Here is a 22,070-nt window from a genome sequence, read left to right on the forward strand (position 1 = left end):
CGACGCGAGCATTTTGCACCCAGATTTGCAAAAGGGTCCGGTGCCGCACGAGCTAACTAGCGCACCGGTCCGTGGACGCAGCCGTCTGGCACCTTCGGCCGTGGCTGGCGCGTCGAGATAAGCTGCTCGCTCGGACCCAGCCGCCCGCTGCGCATTTCTCGAGTCGAGGAGGCGAGCGGGCGAGGTCGCAAACGAGGAACGACAAGGAGGTGCACGTCTAGAAGTCTACAAGCATGGTACTGATGAACCGAGAACCAGTCGGGAGAAGCACAGACGACCGTCGGCAGCCCTCGCTCACCACTCGAGCTTGTGCTCGCCGCACGCCTTGTCCGCCTCGCCGCACTCGGTCCCAGCCGCTTTCTTGTCCTCGTCGACCTCGCCCGTCGGGCCGATGATCCTGCAGGAAGGACTCGAGTCAGTATCGGTCGGCGAGAGCGCACAGTCGGCCGCAGAGGAGGAGAGGGAGTGGACGTACTCGATCTTGGTCGCCTGGTTGCGCCCGAACGCCTCGGCGGTCGCCTTGCGCACCATCCACTTAGACGATCTGCAGCGAGGGGAGAGGCAGAGTGAGCGTGTGCTCGGCTAAAGAAGAGAGAGAGAGAGGGAGAGGGAGACGCACCCGATGAGGGCGTCGAGCTGGTCGGGCGGCGGCAGCTGCACGAGCAAGGTACCGTTCTCCTCCTTGACGTCAAAGGCGAGAATCTTGTACTCGTCGTCGTTGAGGCAGTCGCCGTTGTCGAGGCGGAAGTTGCGCTTGTGGAGCGGGCACGAGACGTAGAGGTGGCCGTTGGCGTCGTCGCCGATGATGCCGTGCTCGAGGATGAAGGCGCGCTTGTCTGCGACGGCGATGAGAAGAGTTGGCGAATGCTCGGGAAGAGAGAGAGAGAGAGAGAGAGGCGAATGCTCGGGAAGAGAGAGAGAGAGAGAGAGAGACAGAGAGAGAGAGAGAGAGGACGCACGAGGGCACATCTGCTGGGTCGAGAAATAGCCCTTGCGAGGGACGTGGAAGATGGCGAGCTGCGTGTCCTCGCCGTACCGCACGGCGCAGCTGGTCGTGTTGTCGTCGTTCGGCGACAGGTCGTCGACGGTGGCGAGCGCGACGTACTGCCACTGCGAGCGCGGCGTGCGGATGTCGCTGTCGACGAACCGCTGCCCGGGGAAGGACTTGGGCCAATCGGCGGGGCGCTCTTGACCGCGCTCGACGATGAGCTCCGAGCCGATGCGGCGCTCGTCCGTATTGGCGAACTGCTTGAACGACTTGCGCAGCTCCGGGTCCTGGATGGCCACCGCCCACTCGTCCTGGTACGTGCTGCGAGGACGGGACAGGGCAACGAGTCAGGACGGTCCCGACGAACGCGGTCGAGTGAGGAGAGTCGCACGCACCCGATGAGGTTGTCCATCTCGGCCTCGAGGTCGGCGCAGATGCCGAGCTCGTCGTCGATGATGATCTTGCGCAACTTGTCGACGCCGCCCTCGAAGCTCTCGACCCAGGGCGCCGTCCTTTGCAGCTTGTCGGCGGTGCGGATGTAGAGCATGAGCTGCGAGAGGAGATGCTCGTCAGTGAGGTCGAGATTGACAAGGAGAACGAGAAAGTGGGACGCACGAAGCGGTCGACGAGCCGGACGACTTTCGTCGGCGGGACGTCCTTGGCGAACAGGACGGCGTGTCGGGGGTTGACGCCGCCGTTGCCGCCGATGTACAGGTTCCAGCCTTTGTCTGCGAGTGCGCGAACGAGGGGGAAGACGAGGAAAGTCAGTAAGGGAGGACCAAGAGGACCGTCGGCTCGAGGAAGATGCCGCACCGGTCGCGATGAGCCCAAAATCCTGCAACGAGACACGGCGTCAGGGCCGCACGGCGAGAGGAGATAGCGAGAGGGGGGCGCACCTTGGACTGAGCCTCGGCGCACTCGCGCACGCAGCCCGACACGCCGCCCTTGAACTTGTGCGGCGAGCGCACGCCGCGGTACCGGTTCTCGAGGTCGATCGCGAGCCCGACCGAGTCGCCGACGCCGTAGCGACACCAGGTCGAGCCTACGCACGACTTGACGGTGCGCAGCGACTTGCCGTACGCGTGCCCCGACTCGAAGCCGGCGTTCTGGGCGACCGACGAAGAGACGAGGGCGTATCGGCGAGTGGGGCGGGTAGGACAGCGTGCAGGTGGTCGTGAAGAAGTAGGACGAGGGGGAGGGGGAGGAAAAGGGAAAGGGAAAGGTGTCAGGAATGAGGGAGAGGAAGGAAGGACGAGCGACGAGGGGGAAAGGGGGACGCACGATGAGCTCCTCCCAAATCGCCGGCAGGTCCGCCTTCTGCGCGCCGAACATGTCGATGCGCTGCCCACCAGTGATCTTGGTGTACAGGCCGTACTTGGACGCGACCTGGCCGATGACGATGAGGCCCTCGGGCGTGACCTCGCCACCGGCGATGCGGGGCACGACCGAGAAGGTGCCGTTGCGCTGGATGTTGGCGAGGAAGCGGTCGTTCGTGTCCTGCAGGCCGTGATGACGAGGCTTCATGACCATCTCGTTGTACAGGGACGCGAGGATCGAGGCGATGGCGGGCTTGCAGAGCTCGCACCCGGCGGCGCTCGGCTCGACGGCGGCGGCCTGCATGATCGAGCGAAAGTCGCGCAGGCGCTTGACCTTGACGACCTTGAACAGGTCGGCGCGCGACATCGGGATGTGGATGCAGATGCTGCGCGAGGAGAGAGAGGCGAGGGCGGCGAGGTCAGTGCGGGCCGAGGAGGGAGACGACGAGGGCCGAGAGACGCACTTGTTGCTGACCGTGTTGCCGGCCTTCTTCATCTCGCTCTTGAAGATGTTGGTCACGAGTGGCACGCAGCCGCCGCAGCCCGTGCCGGCCTTGGTCTGGCACTTGACCTGGGCAAAGTCGACGACGCCCGACTTGACGCACGCGCTGATGGCGCCCTTGGTCGTCGCGTGACACGAGCAGACGACCGTGTCGTCGTCGAGGTCGGCGCCGTCGTCGTCGTCGCCCTTCTTGGCGCCGAGGATAAACTCGGACGGCGGAACGTCGAGCTTCTTCTTCTTCTTGACGATCGAGACGAGCTTGGTGAACGCGCCGGTATCGCCGATCATCTGAAGAGTGGGCGAGGAGGAGAAGGAAGGCGGGAGGGGGTAGGGAAGGGCGAGGAGAGAGGAGGAGAGCGGTCAGGGGCTGACTTGGGAAGGTCGACAAACAACGAGGGCAGGAAGAGCGCGACTCACGATGCCGCCGACGAGGTGCGCACCGTCGCTCGTAAAGACAAAGTTGCGGTACGTCGCCGAGATCGGGTCGCGGTACGTGAGGCTCTTGAGCGGGTCGGCGCGCGTGTCGCGAGGACGCTTGCGGTGGATGGCGACACCCTTCTCGCGCTCGACGCGCTCGGCCTCCTGGAGCATGCGCTCGTGCGCAAAGTAGTCGCCGAAGGACGCGACGTCGACGCCCATGAGCTTGAGCTTGGTCGACAAGTCGGGCGAGTTCATCGTGCGGGGCGCGTGGCCGGCCGTCTGGGTGAGGTTGAACGCGAGGATGGACGCCATCTCGACGCCGGGGCCAATCAGGCCGTACGTCTGTAGGCGTTCGACGAGGTCAGTGAACGTTCTCGAGCTCGGTCGTCCTCAGGACGACCAAGGGCCACATCTCGAGAAGGACGAGAAAGTCGGGACGCACGTTTCCTCGCCACGACGCGCACTCGCCGATCGCAAAAACGTCTTGCGCGCTCGTCATGAGGTCGTCGCCGACGTCGATGCCGCCTCGGGGCGCGACCTTGATGCCTGCTGCCGCAGCGAGCTCGTCTCGCGGCGAGATCCCGATACCGTAGATGACCTGTCAGAAGGAGAGCGAGGTCAGTCTCTTGTCACGTTTGAGGTCGTGCGCGAGCCTCGGAAAAATAGGTGAGGATGGAAAGAGAGAGCCGTCAGACGCACCAGGTCGCTCTCGATCTTCTCGCCGTCCGCCAGCTCGAACCCGACAAAGACCTGCTCGCCGTCTCGCTCGCTCGTCATGATCGCCTTGGGCTCGCAGCCGGTAAAGACCTTGACGCCCATGTCCTCGATCTTGTGCAGGACGAGCTCGCCGGCGGCGGCGTCGAGTTGGCGGTTGAGCGGGTAGGCCTGGCGGATGAGGATGTTGACGTCGGGCAAGGTCGGCAGGTCGTAGGCGGCTTTGGCGGCTTCGAGTCCGAGAAGCTGCGAGAACGCGAGAGGCGTGAGTGGGGGCTCGGGCAAAGGGCGAGAGAGAAGCAGGACGCACCCCGCCGCCGACGACCGACGCTCGGGTCACTTCTGAGCGGTCGGCGTAGTCCATGATGGCGACGAGGTCGGCGATGCTGCGATACACGAAGACGCCCTTCGTCTGCGCTGCCTGCTGCGGCGAGACGTAGGGCGGCAGGGCGCCGCTCGAGCCCGTCGCCATGACGAGAAGGTCGTACCTGCGTGCGCCGGGACCGGTCAGGACGGCCGAGAGAGGGAGAGAGAGAGAGAATCAGGGCGCACTGGTAGACGTTGCCCTTGGACGTGTAGACGTTCTTGTGGGCCGTGTCGATCTCGGTCACGCGCTCGCCCGTGCTGAAGGCGAAGCGGTCGGGGAGCTGGGCCTGGTACCACGAGGGGCCTTGAAGAAACAGGTCCGACACGTTGCGGTGCTCAAAGAATGAAGTGAGGCCGACCCGGTTGTACGCCAGTACGTCCTCCTCGCCCTGTAGCCTCGAGGAAAGCGTGAGTCGCCCGTCACAGCTATCCCGCCCGTGACGAGGTCCTCGCACGGCAAGGAGAGGAGGGACTCACGCAGGTACGAATGAAGTAGCGGCCCTGGTCCTTGTCGAGGTCGAGCATCTTCTCAATGAAGGCCATGCCGACCATGCCGAGGCCCTGTGGGTGCGTTCGCCCGAGAGGGTCAGCTCCTGGACGTAGAGAGTGCTCGCAGCCTCGTGGGCGGCGAGGGGAGAGAGCGCGAGCGAGTTGTTCGACGACGGTCGTCCTCGTTGCGCCGGTGGTTGGAGAGAGAGGGGACGCACGACGACGAAGATGGTCTGGCGCCCTCCTGCTGGTGCTGGCTGAGGCTGTGTGCTGCTCATGGACGCTGGGTCGAGCGACGAGGTGGATGCGATCGGTGTCATGGCGAGTTGGCGGCGGCGAGGAGAGGAGGTCGGGGCAGGGCCGGCGGCGGCGGTGCTCGAAGGCTGGGGCTGCAGCGCGTAGCGGCCATTGCGATAGCGCGGGCGAGAGGTGCACAACTCGAGGCTGGCGAGAGATGAGGCGAAATGCGGGGTCGAAGTAACTCCGACGACGGACCTCTCGCACCGCTCGCTCGCCCTCTCTCGACGCTGATAGCTCTGCGCACAAGCACCCGGGCACTCACGCTCGCCGGGCCAGCTCGCCACGGCTGCGATAGCGGTCGCGCGCCGCCTCGCCTCGAGCTCGTCGTCGAGCTCCTCCTCCTGCGCCGCCGGTCTCGCAGGGCACACGGCCGCCGCCTGCGCGCCTCGTACCGCAGCGACGAGCGCGACCGCGCACCGCAACTTGCTCTGGACCGCCCACACGGTATCGCCCCTCGCCTCGCGAGCTCAAGCTCGCTCAAGGGGTCCGAGTCGTCCGTCCGCTAGCGGCGCTGCACAATCGTCGTCCGGCGTCGGACCTTTCCTCTTCCAGGCCAGGCCTCGTCCACCATCGTATCGCCGTCGTCGCACGTCAAGGTACCGGCCTCGATACGACCCTCGTCGAGGCGTCGTCGTCCTCGCCGCCGTCGACTATCCTCCTATCTCTCTCCCCCTTCTCGTCCCGCACTCGCCCTCCCTCCTTCGTCCTCGACCACCTCGTCCACCTCTACGACATGTCCGACCTCGAGAAGCGCTCGTCGACGCACGACATCGAGGAGCAAGGCCTGAGCGACAGCGCCAAGCGCGCTCTGCACGGCGGTCCGCCGCCTTTCCGGTGGGCCTCGCTGTGGGAGCCAGCCCAGATCAACCCGCTCAACGGCAAGAGCTACACGCTCCCGATGCTGCGCCTCTCTGATCAATATGCGCGCAACTTTCATCGTGAGTTCCCCTCCCCCCTCCCCCCTTTTCCTCCTCTTCCTCCTTCCACGCTCCTCGGCGGCTCTACGTGCAGCGCCTGCCGTCTCAAGGACGAAGCGTGGCTGTACGAGCATGGACGACGGCAGAGGAAGCGGGGCCAGAGCTCAAGGGAGAGGTGCACGGGTCGTGGACGTCGTGGCGCCTCTTGAATCGCCTACTGACCCCTTTCCTCGACCTTTTGCAGTCGCGTGGCTCGGGTTCTTCGTGGCGTTCCTGTCATGGTTTGTGAGGCCTATTCCGCTCGTCCTCAAGCCCGTTCGCGCCGGCCTCGCCCCTGTCCTCCTCGTCGTCACCCTCGCCTTCTCCTCCTCACCCTCGCCAACCCTTTGCCGCCGATCCCTCCCGCCCCTCGCCTTCCTGTGCTACAAAGGAGCCTTTACTGACGAACTTGAGGCGCACAGGCCTTCCCGCCGCTCATCCCCGAGGCGATCAAGAAGGACCTCAAGCTCACGAGCGAGCAGGTGCGCTCGAGCCGCGTTTTCTTGCCCTCTCTCGCCGACGCTCACAGCGTTCGGTCGCCCCAACAGGTCGGCAACAGCAACATCGTCGCGCTGCTGGCGACGCTCGTCGCACGCTTCGCCCTGGGTCCGCTCGTCGACCGATTCGGCCCGCGGTACACCATGGCGGCCATCCTCGTCGCCGGCGCCATCCCGTCGGGCCTCGCCGGCGCCATCACCAACGTCAACGGCCTGTACGCCATCCGCTTCTTCATCGGCATCCTCGGCGCGACGTTTGTACCCGCCTTGGCGTGGTCGACGGCCTTCTTCGACAAATCCATCGTCGGCACGGCCAATTCGTTCGTCGGCGGCTGGGGCAACCTCGGCGGCGGCGTCACATTTATCGTGCAGGTGTAAGTGTCGCGTCGGCGGACAGATTTCCAGGAATCCCTCGCTGACTCTCGCACCCTCTCGATACAGGGCCGTGTTCGAGTCGCTCGTCAAGGACCGCGGCCTCAGCTCGCACTCGGCATGGCGCGCAGCGTTCGCCGTCGTCCCCGTCCCGATCCTCCTCGGCACCGCCGCCGCGACGCTCTACTTCGGCACCGACCACCCCGCCGGCAAGTGGGCCGCCCGTCACACGCTCCCCGCAACCGCCATCGCCGCTCGCCAAGGCCACCTCGCGCAGCTCGACGCCTCTGAGCGCGCCGTCGTCGAGCGCAAGATGCACGAGAAGGTGTCGGGCGACGCCCGAGTTCAGGCCGTGTCGGACGAGGACGAGGAGGTCCGGGCCGAGATCCCGCTCGACGTTGCCGTCAACGAGCCCTTGACCTGGGCGAGCTTCCTCAACATCATCAGCAAGCCATACACGTGGCTCCCCGCCCTCATGTACATGACCACGTGCGTCCTCCTCTTCCTCCTCCTCCCCGCTCGGGCCTCTCCTGGTCGTTCCTCGCCATCTCTCCCCCTTCCTTCCCCTCCCTCGCACTCGCACTCGCACTCGCACTCACACTCTGTGACCCTGGACTGACCCTCAACGACCCTGCAGGTTCGGCATGGAGCTCGCAGTCGACGCCAACATCGCCTCGGTCCTCGTCGCCAACAACGGCCTCACTCAGCTCGAGGCCGGCTACTACGGCAGCACCTTTGGGTTCCTCAACCTCGTCACGAGGCCTGCCGGCGGCTGGTTCGCCGATCGCCTGTACGCCTACTACGGCATCAAGGCCAAGAAGTGGCTCACGGCAGCGCTCGGTTTCCTCATGGGCGCCATGTCGCTCGCCCTTGGGCTCTACACCAAGGCGTGCTGGGACGCCGGCAACCGGCCCAACCTTAACGTCACGATGGGCATCATCTCGCTCCTCGCAATCTTCTGCGAGGTCGCCAACGGTACCTGCTTGTGAGTTGGCCTTCCCAAGTTGAGCTCGAGCGAGTCTGACCTTGTCCTCCCCTCCCTCGCAGCTCGCTCGTCCCGCACTGCAACCCTTTCTCGAACGGCTTCTCGACGGGCTTGGTCGGCGCGATGGGGAACTTGGGCGGAATTGTGCGTCCTCCTCTCGCATCTCCTCGACAGGCGGCCGACTGACCCCTCTTGTCGACGCCCGCAGTTCTTTGCCTTGATGTTCCGCTTCCACGTGGTGCATGGCTACAACATCGGTGCGTCCCGGTGTCTCCCTGACTCTCCTCGAGAGCGTTCTCGAGCTGACTGCCGTCCTGCAGCCTGGATTGCCGCCGGCGCCTTCGCGATGGGCATCAACCTGTTCTGCGTCTTCCTCCCTACCCCGAAGCAGTAGCCGGCGTGCTGCTGCTCGGCTTGCCTATAGATTCAGCCTCTCGCGCTCTCGGTAGAGCTCTCGTACCCTCTCTATTTGTGTCATTCCCGCTCTTCTCTTCGTACTTCCCTACACCTGCAACGAGTCCTTGAGGTCGTGTTGTTCGCTTGCGACCGTGCCTCGTCCCGAGAGCCTGCGCAGCCCCGAGTCGAGCGACCGTGCATGGTCCGCAGCGCTCTCTCGGTCTCTCTCTCGCTCAACGGTCTCTTGCTGTCTCGCTCGCCTCTGTTTCGCTCACGCAGGCGCCGTAGGTGAGAGACGCGAGCTGCCGCTGCTTCTCAGAGCGAACGCGTCGAGTAAGGAAGAAAACTTGGGAGTAAGAACCGTCGAGGAGCGGTACAGCCGGATTTGCTCCTGGTCACGCTGTGCTGCGTCGCCTCAGCGGCTCGACTGGAGCTAAGAGTGCTGCTCGACAGGTCTGCATGGCCGACGCTGCGAAAGGGGAGCTGAGAACAGCGTTCTCGGGCGTCTTTCTACTTGGGAAGGCCCGCTTGGACCCTGTCTGGATCTGCTCTCCCTTCTCTATCACCCTCCCTCTCAGAGTCTCTCTTCTCTCGCTCTCTGTTCGGCCGAGCTCAGGGTAGCTCGACACCCGAGCTGGCAGCGGCGCGAGGAGGAGAGTCGGGCAGGGGCACGACCGGCGCTCGAGAAAGTACGGCTAGCTCATTGCGCGCCCACCCTGCTCCTTCGCGCCCTCGCCCGTCACCGCCATCGCGCTCTCGGCTCCCGACCTCGTCCCCCATCGCTCGCCAACCCTCTGCGCGTACCCCTCGAACGCGCTCTCGACCCTGCCGAGCGACTCGTCGCCATTGCGATCGCGCACGCCGTACGCCTCGGGCACGTCGAGGGTCCAGTCGGGCCCAAAGAGCTCGTACGTCGACGAGGGGAGGTCGGGCGGGATGGGCGTGTCGAGCGGGAGCGGGCGGCCGAGCTGCGGCGCGGTCGAGAGGGCGGGGGTCAGTGCGGGGTTTGGCGGGCGCTCGAGGGAGAGGGAAAGGACAGGGAGGAGGGACGCACAGCGACAGAGGTGAGGTAGGCCCATGCGCGAGCGGCGTTCGGCGAGTGGTACCCGCCGCCGCCGAGGAGGAGCGTGCGCTTGTTCCAGCTCAGGACGCGCTCAACGGCGAACCCGAGCGCCGACAGCGACAGGTTCCACTCCTGCAAGGCGAGGGCATCGATTCAGGTCCATGACGTGCGGGAGGAGAGAGAGAGAGAGGTAGGAGAAAGTGAGGCGCACCTTGCACGGGTCGCCGGCGAGCCCGTCCGTCCCAAGCTGGAGCACGACCGCGTCGGGCTGGAACGCCTCCTTGACCCTTTCGACGCAGCTCGCCCAAACCCTCCTGAGCGTGTCCTCGCCTGCGCCCGGCTCGAGCGGCACGTTGAGCGCGTGGTACGCGCCCTTTGCGCGGGGCTCGCCCGGCGGGCCGGTCGACTCGAGCGCGCCGGTCGCGGGGTAGAAGAGCGGGGCGTGGAGGTGGGTCGAGAGGGTGAGGACGTAGGGCGATGCGAGGAAGGCCGACTCGACGCCGTCGCCGTGGTGCAGGTCGAGGTCGAGGTACAGGACGCGCGAGATGCGCGAGGGATACGTGGCGGGAGCGCTCGGTGGGGGCGAGGATGCGGACGGGGCGTCGTCCAGAGGGCGAGGCGAGCTCGGAGGAGACGGGGAGGGCGAGGAGGAGGGAGGCAGCGCGCGCTGCGGCGCCGAGCGCAGCTCCATAATGGCGAGGACGATGTCGTTGACATAGCAGAACCCGGCGGCCTCGCCTCTCTTGCCGTGGTGACGCCCGCCCGTCCAGTTGATGGCGATGTCGGCTCGCCCGTCGCGCAGCTCCCTCGCCGCCGTCATCGAGGCGCCGGCGACGAGGCGTGCATAGTCGGGCAGGCCGGCGAAGACGGGGCAGTCGTCCTGGAGGCCGAGCGTGTCGGTGTCGGTCTTGCGGCGCTTGTTGGGGCGCTCGATCGAGTCGGAGGCGAGGCCGAAAGTGGGCTGGGGCGGCGGCGAGGAGGACGAGGAGGCGTCGCTCGAGGAGGAGGAAGAGGAAGAGTCGTCTGTGCGGGGCGACGAGGTCAGTGCGTGTTGGCTGGCACGGTAGCTCGCGTGAAAGGGAGACGCACCGTCGTGGGTGCCAAGGATGGCGTCTGGCAGGGTATGGTGCGAGGGGAGGATCAGCTTGGGAGGTTCGGGACGAGGTGGGGAGGAGAGAGAGAGAGAGAGAGGGAGCGCACCGATGTAGCGCGGGTCGTGGAAGCGCACAAGGTCGGCTCTCGTAGCGGGCTGTGGCGGGACAGTGCGTGCCCGGCCTCGCTCTGCGGGTGCAGCCGTGTCGGGGTCGATGATGATGAGGTCGAGGGACGAGATGAGGCGGTCCACGAGCGTGGCGCGGCCGAGGTTGGACGGGAGGCGGTCGGCTGCCTGAGTGAGTGCGTCCGAGTGGACGTAGCTGACCCTGCGCTGCATCCAAGCTTGCAGGTGGGTCGCAGGTGGGTCGCGCGAGGGCAACCACCGAGAGCGAGCTCCTCGTCTGCTCTCTCCCACTCGCCCGATCGCACCAGCTGCGCTACCGTGCTCCATCGAGGAGCCGCACTATGCCCGTCCGACCACCAGCGGTCGCCCCCTGGCGCGCCTGGGTCTCGTCCGCCTCGTCCTCGGCTCGCGTCCAGGTCCGTCCCTCTCTCCCTCGCATCCGGTCAGTTCGTGCGGGCCTACTGCCACGCAGTACAGGTCCCTGCGTCCCGGACCTTGTCGGCGATCAGAGCGCGCGTGTTGACTCCCTCTTGACCTCGACAGCGCGCGCCACCTCGTCGGCCCGGCCCGCCCTGCTCGCTGTGCGACAACTCGAGCCGCTCCTTGCACACCCTGAGCACCTCGACACCCCTCCCTCGACGCACGCCATCCCTCGCCCGCACCCGCTCGCCCATTCTCACCCTCCTCCGCACCCACGCCAACTACGCCCGCGATCGCCCCGACCCTCCTGCCCAGTCGCGCCAGCCCCAAGCCGCCCCGACCTCGCAGCAGGAGCAAGAACGCGAGCACGAGCTGTCCGAGGCGGCCCACAAGGCGACCCAGGCCCACTCGGGCCCCGAGGGCCACCAGAAGGAGGCGGCCCGCCGCAAAGAGGAGCAGGAGACTGGCGGCGCAGCGCACGCGACCGACGTCGGCAGGACCGACGACGTGAGCGACAAGGAGCAGTCGAGGCGCGACTGGGACATCATCAAGAAGCTGCTCCCAAACGTGTGGCCCAAGAACGACTGGAGCACAAAGACGAGGGTCCTTCTCGCCCTCGGCCTGCTCGTCGGCGGCAAGGTGCGCCCCTACCCTCTCCTTCTCACTCTTCGTCCTCTTTTAACTCTTCTCTCGACACGGCAACAGCTCCTCAACGTCCAGGTGCCCTTCTTCTTCAAGAACATCATCGACACGCTCAACGTCGAGATCGACCCGACCACGGGCCAGGGCGTCTTTGCCATCGCCGGCACCGTCATCGTTGGCTGTGCGTCCCTCTCCTCCTCCTCATCTCGTCGCCCCCGAGCTCATGGCCCCTCGTCGACGTCGCAGATGGACTCGCCCGCATCGGCGCCGGCCTCTTCTCCGAGCTCCGCAACGCCGTCTTCGCCAATGTCGCCCAGGGCGCCATCCGGCGTGTCGCGCGCTCCGTCTTTACCCACCTCCTCAACCTCGACATCGGGTTCCACTTGCGCCGGCAGACGGGCGGCCTCACGAGGGCCATCGACCGTGGCACCAAGTGCGTCCCTCTCTCTCTCTCTCTTGGTCGAGAGCGACAGCGACCTGACGTGCGAGCACACCCACAGGGGCATCTCGTTCCTCCTGTCGTCGGTCGTCTTCCACGTCGTGCCGACCGCGCTCGAGATCTCGATGGTGTGCGGCATCCTGGTGCGTCCCAGTCCGCCGTCCTGGTCGAGCCTGTGCCAGAGCCACCTTCCTGACCTGTTTTCGACGTCCGCCCTCGCGCAGAGCTACAAGTTTGGGTGGGACTTTGCGGCGGTGACGTTGGTGACGATGGCGGCGTACTCGTGGTTCACGATCCGGACGACGGCGTGGCGGTGCGTCCCTCTTTCCCTCTCTCCCTCGTCGGCGCCTCGTCGCACACTAGACTGACCCTGTCGACCTCTGCGCCCGCAGTACCAAGTTCCGCAAGCAGGCCAACGCCGCCGACAACCGGGCGGCGACCATGTCGGTCGACTCGCTCATCAATTACGAGGCCGTCAAGGTGCGCCGCCTCGCTTCCCTCCTCCTCTCCCTCGCACTCACACTCGTCGCTTCGCCCGCAGTACTTCAACAACGAGGCGTTCGAGGTGGCTCAGTACGACCGGGCCATGAAGGACTACACGAAAGCGAGCGTCAAGATCTCGACGTCGCTCGCGGCGCTCAACATTGGGCAGAACGTCATCTTCTCGTCGGCCCTGACGGCCATGATGTACCTCGCCGCCAAAGGGATCATGGACGGTGCGTCCTCGTCTCTCTCTCTCTCTATCGCGCTCGACCGAGGACGCAAGAGCCGGGACTGACTCGGCTCGGCCCTGCAGGGAGCATGACGGTCGGCGACCTCGTCATGGTCAACCAGCTCGTGTTCCAGCTCTCGCTCCCGCTCAACTTTCTCGGTACGCCCACCTCTCCTCTCTCCCTTGTCGTCGACGGGGCCAGGAATTGACCCCGCTCACGCCCCTCTCGCAGGCACGGTCTACCGCGAGCTGCGCCAGAGCCTCATCGACATGGACACGCTCTTCAACCTGCAGTCGGTCGGCCTCGCCATCAAGGTGCGTCCCGCTCTCGTCCCTCGCGTGCTCGCTGTCGAGAAGCACCCGCTCACCCTCTCGGCCCTGCGCAGGACTCGCCTACGGCCAAGCCGCTCGCGCTCACCAAGGGCGGCGAGATCCGGTTCGAGAACGTTGCGTTCGGGTATCACCCAGAGCGGCCCATCTTCCGCGACGTGTCGTTCACGATCCCGGCCGGCAAAAAGGTCGGCATCGTCGGGCCCTCGGGCTGCGGCAAGTCGACCGTGTTCCGCCTCCTGTTCCGCTTCTACGAGCCGTCGCACGGCCGCATCTACATCGACGGCCAGGAGCTGCACGACGTCGAGCTCGAGAGCCTGCGGCGCGAGATCGGCGTCGTGCCGCAGGAGACGCCCTTGTTCCACAGCGACATCATGCACAACGTGCGGTACGGCCGACTCGACGCGAGCGACGACGAGGTCAAGGAGGCGGCGAGGCTCGCCAACGTCAGTCGCACGATCGAGGCGCTCCCCGACCGGTGGCAGACCAAGGTCGGCGAGCGCGGCATGATGATCTCGGGCGGCGAGAAGCAGCGATTGGCTGTCGCGCGCCTGCTCCTCAAGGACCCCAAGATCCTCTTCTTTGACGAAGCCGTGCGTCCCTGTATCTCTCTATCCTAACCCTCTCAGCGACGTCGTCGACGAGCGAGCGAGCGAGTCCCTGACCACCTTGCCCGTCCCTCTCTCGTCCGCCCGTCCTCTCTTTCTCTCTCTCTCGCAGACGTCGGCGCTCGACACGACGACCGAGGTCGACCTCATGCGCAACATCAACCAGACTCTCTTGTCCAAGGCGCGCACGTCCATCTTTATCGCGCACCGCCTCAAGACGGTCGCCGACGCCGACCTCATCCTCGTCCTGCGCGACGGCTACGTCGCCGAGCAGGGCACGCACGCCGAACTCATGGCGCAGCGGGGCGTGTACTGGGGCATGTGGGAGCAGCAGAACGCGGTCGTCGCCGACGTGGCGGCGGCCAAAGAGGAGCCGAGCGAGGGCGAGGTCGTCGAGGCGGATGTGACGGCGCGGTGAGCGGTAGACCGACAGGCACATGCTGGACCCCTGTTGCAAAGAAGCACGCTGTTGTACTAGCTCTCGTGCCCGGCTCTGCTGTTTTGCAATCGAGACAGGGCCGCGTCGTCGTCTCCCTCAACCGCTCCTCGTCCCTCCTCGTACGACCCCGCCTCGCTCTCCCAGCTCGAACGGCTCCGGTGCAGAGCACAAGGAGCTTGCAGCACCACGCCACGATCCCCGCACAGCTCGCCGGTCGCCCTCGTCCGCCTCGGCTTCATCGCTTCGTCAAGAAGGACGCGCCCGCCCCTCAACCACCAGCCTCACAGGTGCGCTCCTCTTCCCCTGCATGGTCATCGAGGTCCTCAGATCTCGCGCCGGCGCGGGTACGTGTGCCGCGCGCGGCGAGTGTGTGGCGGCCTCACCTCGGTCGAGGAGGGCACCATGGAGAGGGGCGTGGTGACGACGTTGTGGAGAGCTTTGACGGGTGCGACAGCGGCCTGGGGCATGCAGCTGACGAGGCCTACGCGCCCGTCTGCCCGCACACGCAGACCTCGACCTCGCCTCCTCGACTCGCCGACTCGCCGACATGGCCGACCTCGTCCCGCACATCTACCACGAGACGGTGCGCTCCCCGTCTCCCTGTCTCTCTGTCATTGATGGCAGCCCTGACCTATCGTACGACCTGCAGCAAGAGGGTCCGTCCTCTCCTCCTTCTCCTCCTCGACAGCCCCTTTTCCCGAAACTGACCTCACCTCCTCACCCTCTACAGCGGGCAGCATGCTCTGCGGCCAGCACGCGCTCAACAACCTCTTGCAGTCGTCGCTGTTCACCGCTCCCGACCTTGCCGACATTGCGCGGCAGCTCGACGCGCTCGAGCAGGCGCAGCTCGACCCGGGCGTCCGACTCCGAGGCGACGAGGACGGCCTGGGCGGGAGCGCCAACTACGACGACAGCGGCTTCTTCAGTGTCCAGGGTGCGTCCTCTCCCTCCTCGGTCGACATCGGTCCGGCGAACGATGCCCTGACACGGTGTTTTCCCCTCGCGCAGTCATGGAGGAGGCGCTCAAGGTGCTCGGCCTCAGCCTCGTCAGGTGGGGCAGCAAGGAGATGGTCCACGTGCACAACCACCCCGAGTGCGTCCCCTGTCTTCCTCTCTCGCCTCTCGCCGCACGACCTGTCACTGACACGAGGCTCGAGCGCAGGAACATGGACGGCTTCCTCCTCAACCACCAGCTGCATTGGTTCTCGGTCCGCCGGTTCGGCACGGCCGACCGCTTCTACAACCTCGACTCGTGCATCCCTCAGCCGCAGTGGGTCTCGGCCATGTACCTCGGCCTGACGCTGCGCGAGGCGGAACGTCAAGGTGCGTCTCCTCGCCTCTTCCTCCCACTCGCGAGCGCTCACTGATCTCCCCTCTTGTCGATACAGGCTACTCGATCTTTGCCGTCGTGCCCTCGCCCGATGCCGGCATCACCGGCCTCCCTCCCTGCTCCGCCGCCGACCTCGCCCTCTCGCTCCCCGAGCCGCGCGGCACGGACGGCTTCCCGTCGCACCACGGCAACGGCAACGGCGCGTCGACCTCGGGCGCCCGCAACGGTGCGCAGCACACCTACTTCGGCGGCAACGGCCAGTCGCTCGCCGGCGCCGGCTCGTCGTCGTCGTCTGCAGCCGCCGGGTTCGCGCCTTCGGGCTCGTTGGGCGCGGTCGCCGGCGCTTCGAGCGCACGCAAGGGCAAGCGGCCCGCGTCGACGGACCCGCACCGCATGGACGAGGACGGCGGCGACGACGAGGACGACGTCGTCATCGTCGAGGGCCCGGACGGCGGCTCGAGCGCGAGCACGAGTGCGAGCGGGAGGCGTCAGAGGCAGCGCAGGAGGGTCGGCGACGGACCGCTGCGCGATGCGGCTGCGGACGGCACGGCTGGGCTCGGTGGAGCGGGACCGGGTCCGGGCGAGGAGATGAGCGAGGAGGACATGATGGCGGCGGCGATTGCGGCGAGCTTGAGGGTAAGCAGCTCGGCGGCGAGCGACGCCGGTGGGAGCACGGGAGGAGGAGCAGGCGGCGGCCTGGTGCGTCCTCTTCTGTCTCTCTCTACTGCCGCACAAGCCACTGACCCTCGTCGCCATCGTGCAGCAGCCCTCGCAGTCTCGCGCCGCCCAGTCCGAGGAGGACGAGTTCCAGCGTGCGCTCCAGGCGAGCTTGGCCGAGGCGGGAGGAGCGCAGGGCGCGTCGGAGGAGCCCGAGGAGGAGGACAGTCCGTCGCTCGAGGAGCTGAGGAGGAGGAGGGCGGCGCGCTTTGGTTGAAGAGGGCGGGGGACTGGCGTGCTTTGTGTACCGCTTTGCCTGAGAGTGCACACACGATGCTTTGCTTTCCCGTGCGCCCGAGAGAGCGGCGAGGCGGTGCGAGATGGTCGCGACGAGGACGCGCCTCTCATCAGCTCGCTCCCTCGTCAACAACCGCTCGCTGCTCCGCACCGCCACGGACAGATGCAGCGCCTCGCGCTCGACGCGCAGGGAGGCAGCACCAGTGCTGTCACCCTCGAGGCCCTCGCCCACGTCGCCAACTCGCTCGCCGAGGCTTCGTCAATCGTCGCTGGCCTCGGCGCAGGCTGCTCCACCAGCGCAGGCATCCCCGTGAGTCGACGCTCGGGGCGGAAGAACCACACGCGAGCCTCTCACTGACCACAGTGCGCGCACACAGGACTTTCGCACCCCTCGCCCCTCTTCCTCCTCCTCGCCTTCCCCCACATCACCGCCTCCCTCCTCCACCTGCACCTCGACCCGCTCGGTGCAAGCGACCAAGCACCTCTTCTCGTACTCGTCACTCGTCCAGCCCGACTCGCGCGCCGACCACCTGCGCTTCATGGCCGAGCTGCGCCGCACCACTCGCCGCGCCTGCCCTCGACCCTCGTCGTCCTCCTCGAGCGCCAGCGGCAAGGGCAAGGAGCGCGCCGACGACCCGCCGACACCCTTTCACGGGCTACTCGCCTCACTCGACGAGCGCGGGCAGTTGCAGCGCGTCTACACGCAGAACATCGACGGGCTCGAGCGTCGCAGCGGGCTCGCCGTCGTCGACCTCGCCCAGATGGCGGCGGACGAGGCCGCCGAGGACAGCGGCGAGTGCGAGATCGGGCACGCAGGGTCCTCGGCGACGGCGCGTGGCTCGTGGGAGGGCGTCGTCGTCCCGCTGCACGGTGGGCTCGACGAGGTCATGTGCGGGGCGTGCGGGTGGCGCGAGCGGTGGGGCAAGGCGCACAACAAGGCCTTCAAGAAGGGGCGAGGTGTCGACTGCCCGCGCTGCAGCGAGCGAGGTGCGTCCTGCGCTGTCTCTCTCTCTCGTCCTCTCGGCTGGCGACGGGGCTGACCTTCGTCGCCCGCGCAGTTTCCTCTCGGCGGCAACGGCTCAAGCGTGCGACGTCCCTTTCCCCTCTCGCCTTCCTCCGCCCTGCCGTCCTCCTGTACGACGACCCGCACTCGTCCACGTCCTCGGCGTCGGACCTCATCGCTTCGCTCGCGAGCGCCGACCTCGCCAACGAGCCAGACCTGCTCGTCGTCGCCGGCACGAGCCTGCGCATTCCGGGCTTCAAGAAGCTCGTCAAGCGCTTCGCGGCGAGGGTCAAGAAGGTCGGCGGGCTGAGGGTGCTCGTCAACCGCGAGGCGGTCGGCAAGGAGTGGGACGGCGTGTTCGACTACCACTGTGCGTCCCGGCTTCCTCCTTCCTCCTGACTGTGAGCCCGCCGATACTCATCAGCTCGTCTTCTCGCAGTCGTCGGCGATGCGGACGACTGGGCCGACGAGATGGTCGACTGGCTCGACGCGCTGTCCGTCTCGTGGCCAGCGCCCGAGCCCGACTCGACCTCGGCTCTCGGCCACGTCGACGTACCACCTCCTCACTCGCTCTTCGTCGCCCTCCCTATGCGACCCTCGCACGGCCTGTACTCGCCCGCGCCCTCGTCCTCATCGACCACGACGATGCTCTCCCTCCCCACGACGCCCCCTCGCTCCTCGCCCGTGCCGCTACCGGCCTCAGCGACACGAGCTCCGGCGGTCGAAGACTCGTGCGCCCTGTCGCCTTCGCCATCCGCATCGGCCAAGGCCGCCGACGAGGTCCAGCCGTTGCCGACCCCACCTCCCTCCTCGACGCTCCTCGCTCCAGTCCCCCTTCCACCTACTCGCCCTCGCCCTCGCTCCAGCAGCCCGCATGCCCAGCCTCGCGCCCAGCTGTCCGCGACGAGTGACCCTGCACCGCCGGCCAAGCGCCGCCGCTTCGAGGAACCCGGCTCGCCGAGCGCGGCGTCGCGACCGTCGGGTCACGGCGTGGGCATCGCCGAGCAGCTCGCCCGTGCGGCCAAGCGCGACGCAAGGGACAAGGTCGAGCGCAGGAGGGGCAAGGCGGCGAGGCGGGAGAAGAGGGAGCGCAGGAGGGAGAGGGACGAGCGGAAGAGGAGGGAGCGCGAGGGGACGAGCGGCGGCGATGGAGTGGAGCAGTCGTGAGCGCGCTTTCGTCACTGTCACTCTCGACTGGCGAGCGCTTGATTGGCCGTTCTTGCAATGTCTTCCTGACTCTCTGTCGCGCCTCGTCGGTGCTGTCTTGAGAGGGAGAGCCCAAGTTGCCAAGGGGCTGGGGCTTGGAGCCGCTGGCCCTGTCCGTGCTACAGGCCCTTTACACCGTGCCGGCGGTCCAAAAGAGGCCCAAGAGGACATGTTGCGCGAGCGCGAGAGGCGGATCCGGACGACGAAGGCGGGGAGCGCTTCACTCGCTCCCTACCGCTCCCCGCACAGCTCTAGAGGCACAGCTGCCCCTCACAGTCGGTCAGAGCACCCACCACAAAGCTCCTGCGACCTTCAGCAGTCCCCCCTGACCCCGACTCGACCGACCGCGTCCTCCTCAACCCGCGGCGAGCGATGAAGCGCAAGGGAGCCGGCGACACGACGGGCGTGGCCCAGATCAGCCCCGAGGGCATCACTGGGCTCGACGACGAGATGGAGGTGCAGCTGCTTGGCGCAGGGCAAGAGGTGCGCTCCCCGCCTCCCTCCCGTCCCTCTCCCCCTCCGCCTCAGCCGACTAACCTCCCTTGCACCGCATCTCCAGGTCGGCCGGTCCTGCTGCGTTATCAAGTACAAGGGTCGCATCATCGTGTGCGATGCCGGCGTCCACCCGGCCTTCTCGGGCATGGCCGCGTTGCCCTTCCTCGACGAGCTCGACTGGTCTACGGTCGACGCCATCCTCATCACGCACTTCCACCTCGACCACGCCGCCAGCTTGACCTATGTTATGGAAAAGGTGCGCCCTTGCTCTCTCTAATGTGCGGGGCGCGAGGCAGGGCACAGGACTGACTCGCCGCTCGCGCGGACTTGCACTTGCAGACCAACTTCAAGGAGGGCAAGGGCGTCGTCTACATGTCGCACCCGACCAAGGCCGTGTATCGCTATCTTATGAGCGACTTTGTCCGCGTCTCGTACGTCGACCCTGCCTTATTTCGCCCTCGACACCCGGACCCGGCCTGACTCTCCCGCCTTCTCTCCCTCGCAGGACGGCCGGCTCCGACGACAACCTGTTCACCGAGGCCGAGATGATCGCGTCCTTCAACGAGATCCAGTCGTTCGACTTTGAGCAGGAGATCCTTCTTCCGCCGTCCGACACGTCGTCTGCCTCGGTCCGCTTTACCTCGTTCGCGGCCGGCCACGTCCTCGGCGCGTGCATGTTCCTGCTCGAGATTGCGGGAGCACGCGTCCTGTACACGGGCGACTACTCAACCGAGGAGGACCGGCATCTCGTGCCGGCAAAGGTGCCCAACTGGGAGCGCCCGCCCGATGTCATGATCTGCGAGTCGACGTACGGGTGCGTCCTCGCTCTCCTTCTTCCTCCTCGACGGGCCTCCTGCGTATCTGAGAAACTGTGTCACTGACCCTCATGCCCCGCCGCAGTGTCCAGTCGCACGAGCCCCGACTCGAGAAGGAGGCCCAGTTCACGGGTCCGTCCCCTCTTCAGGCGGTGTCCTTCCGCCTATCGCGTCGTCCTGACGCCTCGATGTACACAGGTCTCGTCCAGTCGATCCTCAAGCGCGGCGGTCGTGTCCTCCTGCCCGTCTTTGCCCTCGGCCGAGCGCAAGAGCTCCTCCTCATCCTCGACGAGTACTGGGCCGAGCACCCCGAGCTGCAGCACATCCCGATCTACTACATCTCGAGCCTCGCCATCAAGTGCATGGACGTCTACCGGCAGTGCGTCGGCGCGTTCCTCCCCTCGTCTCGACTTGGCGACGCCTGACCACTCGAATCGGCCCGCCCTTCCTCGCTCTCGCAGGTACATCCACACCATGTCGCCCAACGTGCGAGCCAAGTTTGCGCGTGGCATCAACCCTTTCGATTTCAAGCGCCAGGACTCGTTCATCCGCCCTCTCGACCGCGGCATCTCGAAGCTCAACGACCGCAACCCGTGCGTCGTCATGGCGTCGCCCGGCTTCCTCACGAGCGGCGTCAGCCGTGAGCTCCTCGAGAAGTGGGCACCCGATCCTCGAAACGGCCTCGTCATCACCGGGTACAGCGTCGAGGGCGTCATGGCGAGGGTGCGTCTGGTCAACTTTCTCTCCTTTTCTCTCCGGCCCGACTCGAGCCTCGAGCTCACCCTCTTGTCCCTCCACCCGCATCAGACTATCATGAACGAGCCGACAGAGATCCATGCGCTCAACGGCGGCGCCAAGATCCAGCGGCGGTTGTGCGTACTCGCATCTCTCGCCCTCCTCCTCCTGCCCGTCCACGAGAATCCGACTGACGCTCTCCTCTGTCGCCCCACAGATCGGTCGACTACATCTCGTTCTCGGCGCACGTCGACTACACGCAGAACTCCAAGTTCATCGACGAGGTGCGTCCCTCGTTCGCGCGCTCAGGCCTCCTCTTTTCCTTCGCGCCCTTACTGACTAGCCGCCCTGCAGGTCATGCCGTCACACCTGATTCTGGTGCACGGCGAGGTCAACAACATGTCGCGCCTGCGCGCAGCACTGCGCACCCGCTTTGCCGAGCGCAAGAACGACGTCCAGATCTACTCGCCTCGGAACGTCGAGACGGTCAAGCTCAAGTTCCGCGGCGAGCGCATGGCCAAGGTGCGCCCTCTTCCTCTGGCGCCCCTTTCTGTCCTCGTGAGCGCCGTCTGACTCTCTTGCTTGCCTGCTGCAGGCCCTCGGCTCGCTCGCCAACACGGTCCCGACCCCGTCCACGACGGTCTCGGGCTTGCTCGTCTCGAAGGACTTTTCCTACACGCTCCTGTCGCCGGCCGACCTGCGCGAGTTCACTGGCCTGTCGTCGTCGGTCATTCTGCAGCGGCAGCGCCTCGCCTTGAGCGTCTCGTGGGACCTCGTCCGGTGGCACCTCGAGGGAATGTACGGCAAGATCGCGCAGGGCAAGGACGCCGAGGGCCACTTGACGCTGCGCATCATGGAGACGGTCGACGTCAAGCTCGTCGACAAGCACGAGCTCGCCATCGAGTGGGTCGGCGGCGTCACGAACGACATGATCGCCGACTCGGTCCTCGCGGTCGTGCTCGGCATCGAGGGCTCGCCGGCGAGCGTCAAGAGTGCGTCCACTCTCTCCGTCTCATTATTTGGACAAGTCTGACTCGGCCTCGCGTCCGCAGAGACGACCGAGGACCACCCGCACAACCATCATCACCCGCATCCTTACGCCGAGCCGACCTCGCCCTCTGCACCACCTCTTGACGTCGACGAGCCCTCAACATCTGCTCCCGACGCCGACGCCGACGAGGAGGCCGCGGTTCTCCCGTCTCGCCTCGACCGCCTCATCGCCTTCCTCGACTCGTACTTTGGCCAAGTCGAGCTCGTTCAGCCCTCGTCTACTTCGCCGCCGCCCTCAGCCGCGTCCACAACGGCAGCACCTCCCGCAGACGAGCCGGCCGCGGTCGAGCCGAAGCCGGAGCCCGTCGA

At 66.5% G+C, this 22,070-nt stretch overlaps 7 protein-coding genes across 7 annotated transcripts; 5 read left to right on the forward strand and 2 right to left on the reverse strand.

Moving 5' to 3' along the window:
• Positions 1 to 198: 198 nt before the first annotated feature.
• Positions 199 to 5,037, reverse strand: RHOBADRAFT_27488 (uncharacterized protein). Its single transcript, XM_018412792.1, has 17 exons — positions 5,014 to 5,037; positions 4,784 to 4,867; positions 4,493 to 4,641; positions 4,251 to 4,428; positions 3,926 to 4,186; positions 3,669 to 3,824; positions 3,224 to 3,568; positions 2,769 to 3,094; positions 2,270 to 2,690; positions 1,885 to 2,094; positions 1,802 to 1,823; positions 1,604 to 1,716; positions 1,384 to 1,538; positions 960 to 1,309; positions 620 to 836; positions 476 to 544; positions 199 to 397 (listed from the first exon to the last, which is right to left on the reverse strand). Exons 2-17 carry the CDS (start codon positions 4,856 to 4,858, stop codon positions 295 to 297), a joined length of 3,150 nt encoding a protein of 1,049 aa, XP_018271051.1. The 5' UTR covers positions 4,859 to 4,867; positions 5,014 to 5,037; the 3' UTR covers positions 199 to 294.
• A 791-nt stretch (positions 5,038 to 5,828) lies between these two features.
• On the forward strand, positions 5,829 to 8,304 carry RHOBADRAFT_48551 (uncharacterized protein; the record flags this gene model as incomplete). Its single annotated transcript, XM_018415154.1, has 9 exons — positions 5,829 to 6,033; positions 6,257 to 6,297; positions 6,474 to 6,533; positions 6,600 to 6,922; positions 6,990 to 7,409; positions 7,558 to 7,905; positions 7,968 to 8,049; positions 8,114 to 8,162; positions 8,226 to 8,304. 9 exons carry the CDS (start codon positions 5,829 to 5,831, stop codon positions 8,297 to 8,299), a joined length of 1,602 nt encoding a protein of 533 aa, XP_018271052.1. The 3' UTR covers positions 8,300 to 8,304.
• Positions 8,305 to 8,913: 609 nt separating this feature from the next.
• RHOBADRAFT_53914 (uncharacterized protein) lies at positions 8,914 to 10,796 on the reverse strand (the record flags this gene model as incomplete). The annotated part of the gene is made up of 6 exons (XM_018417056.1): positions 8,914 to 8,935; positions 9,106 to 9,269; positions 9,356 to 9,496; positions 9,576 to 10,387; positions 10,454 to 10,477; positions 10,565 to 10,796. 6 exons carry the CDS (start codon positions 10,794 to 10,796, stop codon positions 8,914 to 8,916), a joined length of 1,395 nt encoding a protein of 464 aa, XP_018271053.1.
• Positions 10,797 to 10,924: 128 nt separating this feature from the next.
• RHOBADRAFT_48552 (uncharacterized protein) lies at positions 10,925 to 14,210 on the forward strand (the record flags this gene model as incomplete). The annotated part of the gene is made up of 12 exons (XM_018415155.1): positions 10,925 to 10,971; positions 11,501 to 11,642; positions 11,709 to 11,826; positions 11,892 to 12,078; positions 12,146 to 12,227; positions 12,309 to 12,397; positions 12,477 to 12,564; positions 12,626 to 12,800; positions 12,881 to 12,955; positions 13,029 to 13,111; positions 13,183 to 13,719; positions 13,847 to 14,210. 12 exons carry the CDS (start codon positions 10,925 to 10,927, stop codon positions 14,150 to 14,152), a joined length of 1,929 nt encoding a protein of 642 aa, XP_018271054.1. The 3' UTR covers positions 14,153 to 14,210.
• A 270-nt stretch (positions 14,211 to 14,480) lies between these two features.
• RHOBADRAFT_44521 (uncharacterized protein) lies at positions 14,481 to 16,437 on the forward strand (the record flags this gene model as incomplete). Its single annotated transcript, XM_018414427.1, has 8 exons — positions 14,481 to 14,517; positions 14,683 to 14,756; positions 14,823 to 14,829; positions 14,904 to 15,107; positions 15,182 to 15,266; positions 15,336 to 15,496; positions 15,562 to 16,202; positions 16,267 to 16,437. 8 exons carry the CDS (start codon positions 14,481 to 14,483, stop codon positions 16,435 to 16,437), a joined length of 1,380 nt encoding a protein of 459 aa, XP_018271055.1.
• Positions 16,438 to 16,620: 183 nt separating this feature from the next.
• Positions 16,621 to 18,627, forward strand: RHOBADRAFT_44522 (uncharacterized protein; the record flags this gene model as incomplete). The annotated part of the gene is made up of 4 exons (XM_018414428.1): positions 16,621 to 16,767; positions 16,835 to 17,444; positions 17,516 to 17,830; positions 17,900 to 18,627. The coding sequence occupies 4 exons, from the start codon at positions 16,621 to 16,623 to the stop codon at positions 18,625 to 18,627; spliced, it is 1,800 nt and encodes a 599-aa protein (XP_018271056.1).
• Positions 18,628 to 19,107: 480 nt separating this feature from the next.
• On the forward strand, positions 19,108 to 21,804 carry RHOBADRAFT_27501 (uncharacterized protein; the record flags this gene model as incomplete). The annotated part of the gene is made up of 12 exons (XM_018412793.1): positions 19,108 to 19,149; positions 19,226 to 19,417; positions 19,501 to 19,592; positions 19,667 to 19,975; positions 20,062 to 20,108; positions 20,175 to 20,355; positions 20,438 to 20,699; positions 20,784 to 20,848; positions 20,929 to 20,995; positions 21,066 to 21,233; positions 21,307 to 21,703; positions 21,764 to 21,804. Coding segments are annotated over exons 1-12 (1,854 nt in total), but the record flags the coding sequence as incomplete, so codon positions are not given.
• Between the last annotated feature and the right edge of the window lie 266 nt (positions 21,805 to 22,070).

The sequence above is a fragment of the Rhodotorula graminis genome (genome assembly GCF_001329695.1).
Source record: "Rhodotorula graminis WP1 unplaced genomic scaffold RHOBAscaffold_7, whole genome shotgun sequence".
Taxonomy (NCBI): Eukaryota; Fungi; Basidiomycota; class Microbotryomycetes; order Sporidiobolales; family Sporidiobolaceae; genus Rhodotorula; species Rhodotorula graminis.

Coding starts and splice junctions, on each gene's coding strand:
- RHOBADRAFT_27488 (XM_018412792.1), bottom strand. CDS start 4,858: ATGGTCGGCATGGCCTTCATTGAGAAGATGCTCGACCTCGACAAGGAC. Junction 4,642..4,783: donor GCTACTTCATTCGTACCTGC/GTGAGTCCCTCC, acceptor TCATTCTTTGAG/CACCGCAACGTGTCGGACCT. Junction 3,569..3,668: donor GCGCGTCGTGGCGAGGAAAC/GTGCGTCCCGAC, acceptor GAACGCCTACAG/ACGTACGGCCTGATTGGCCC.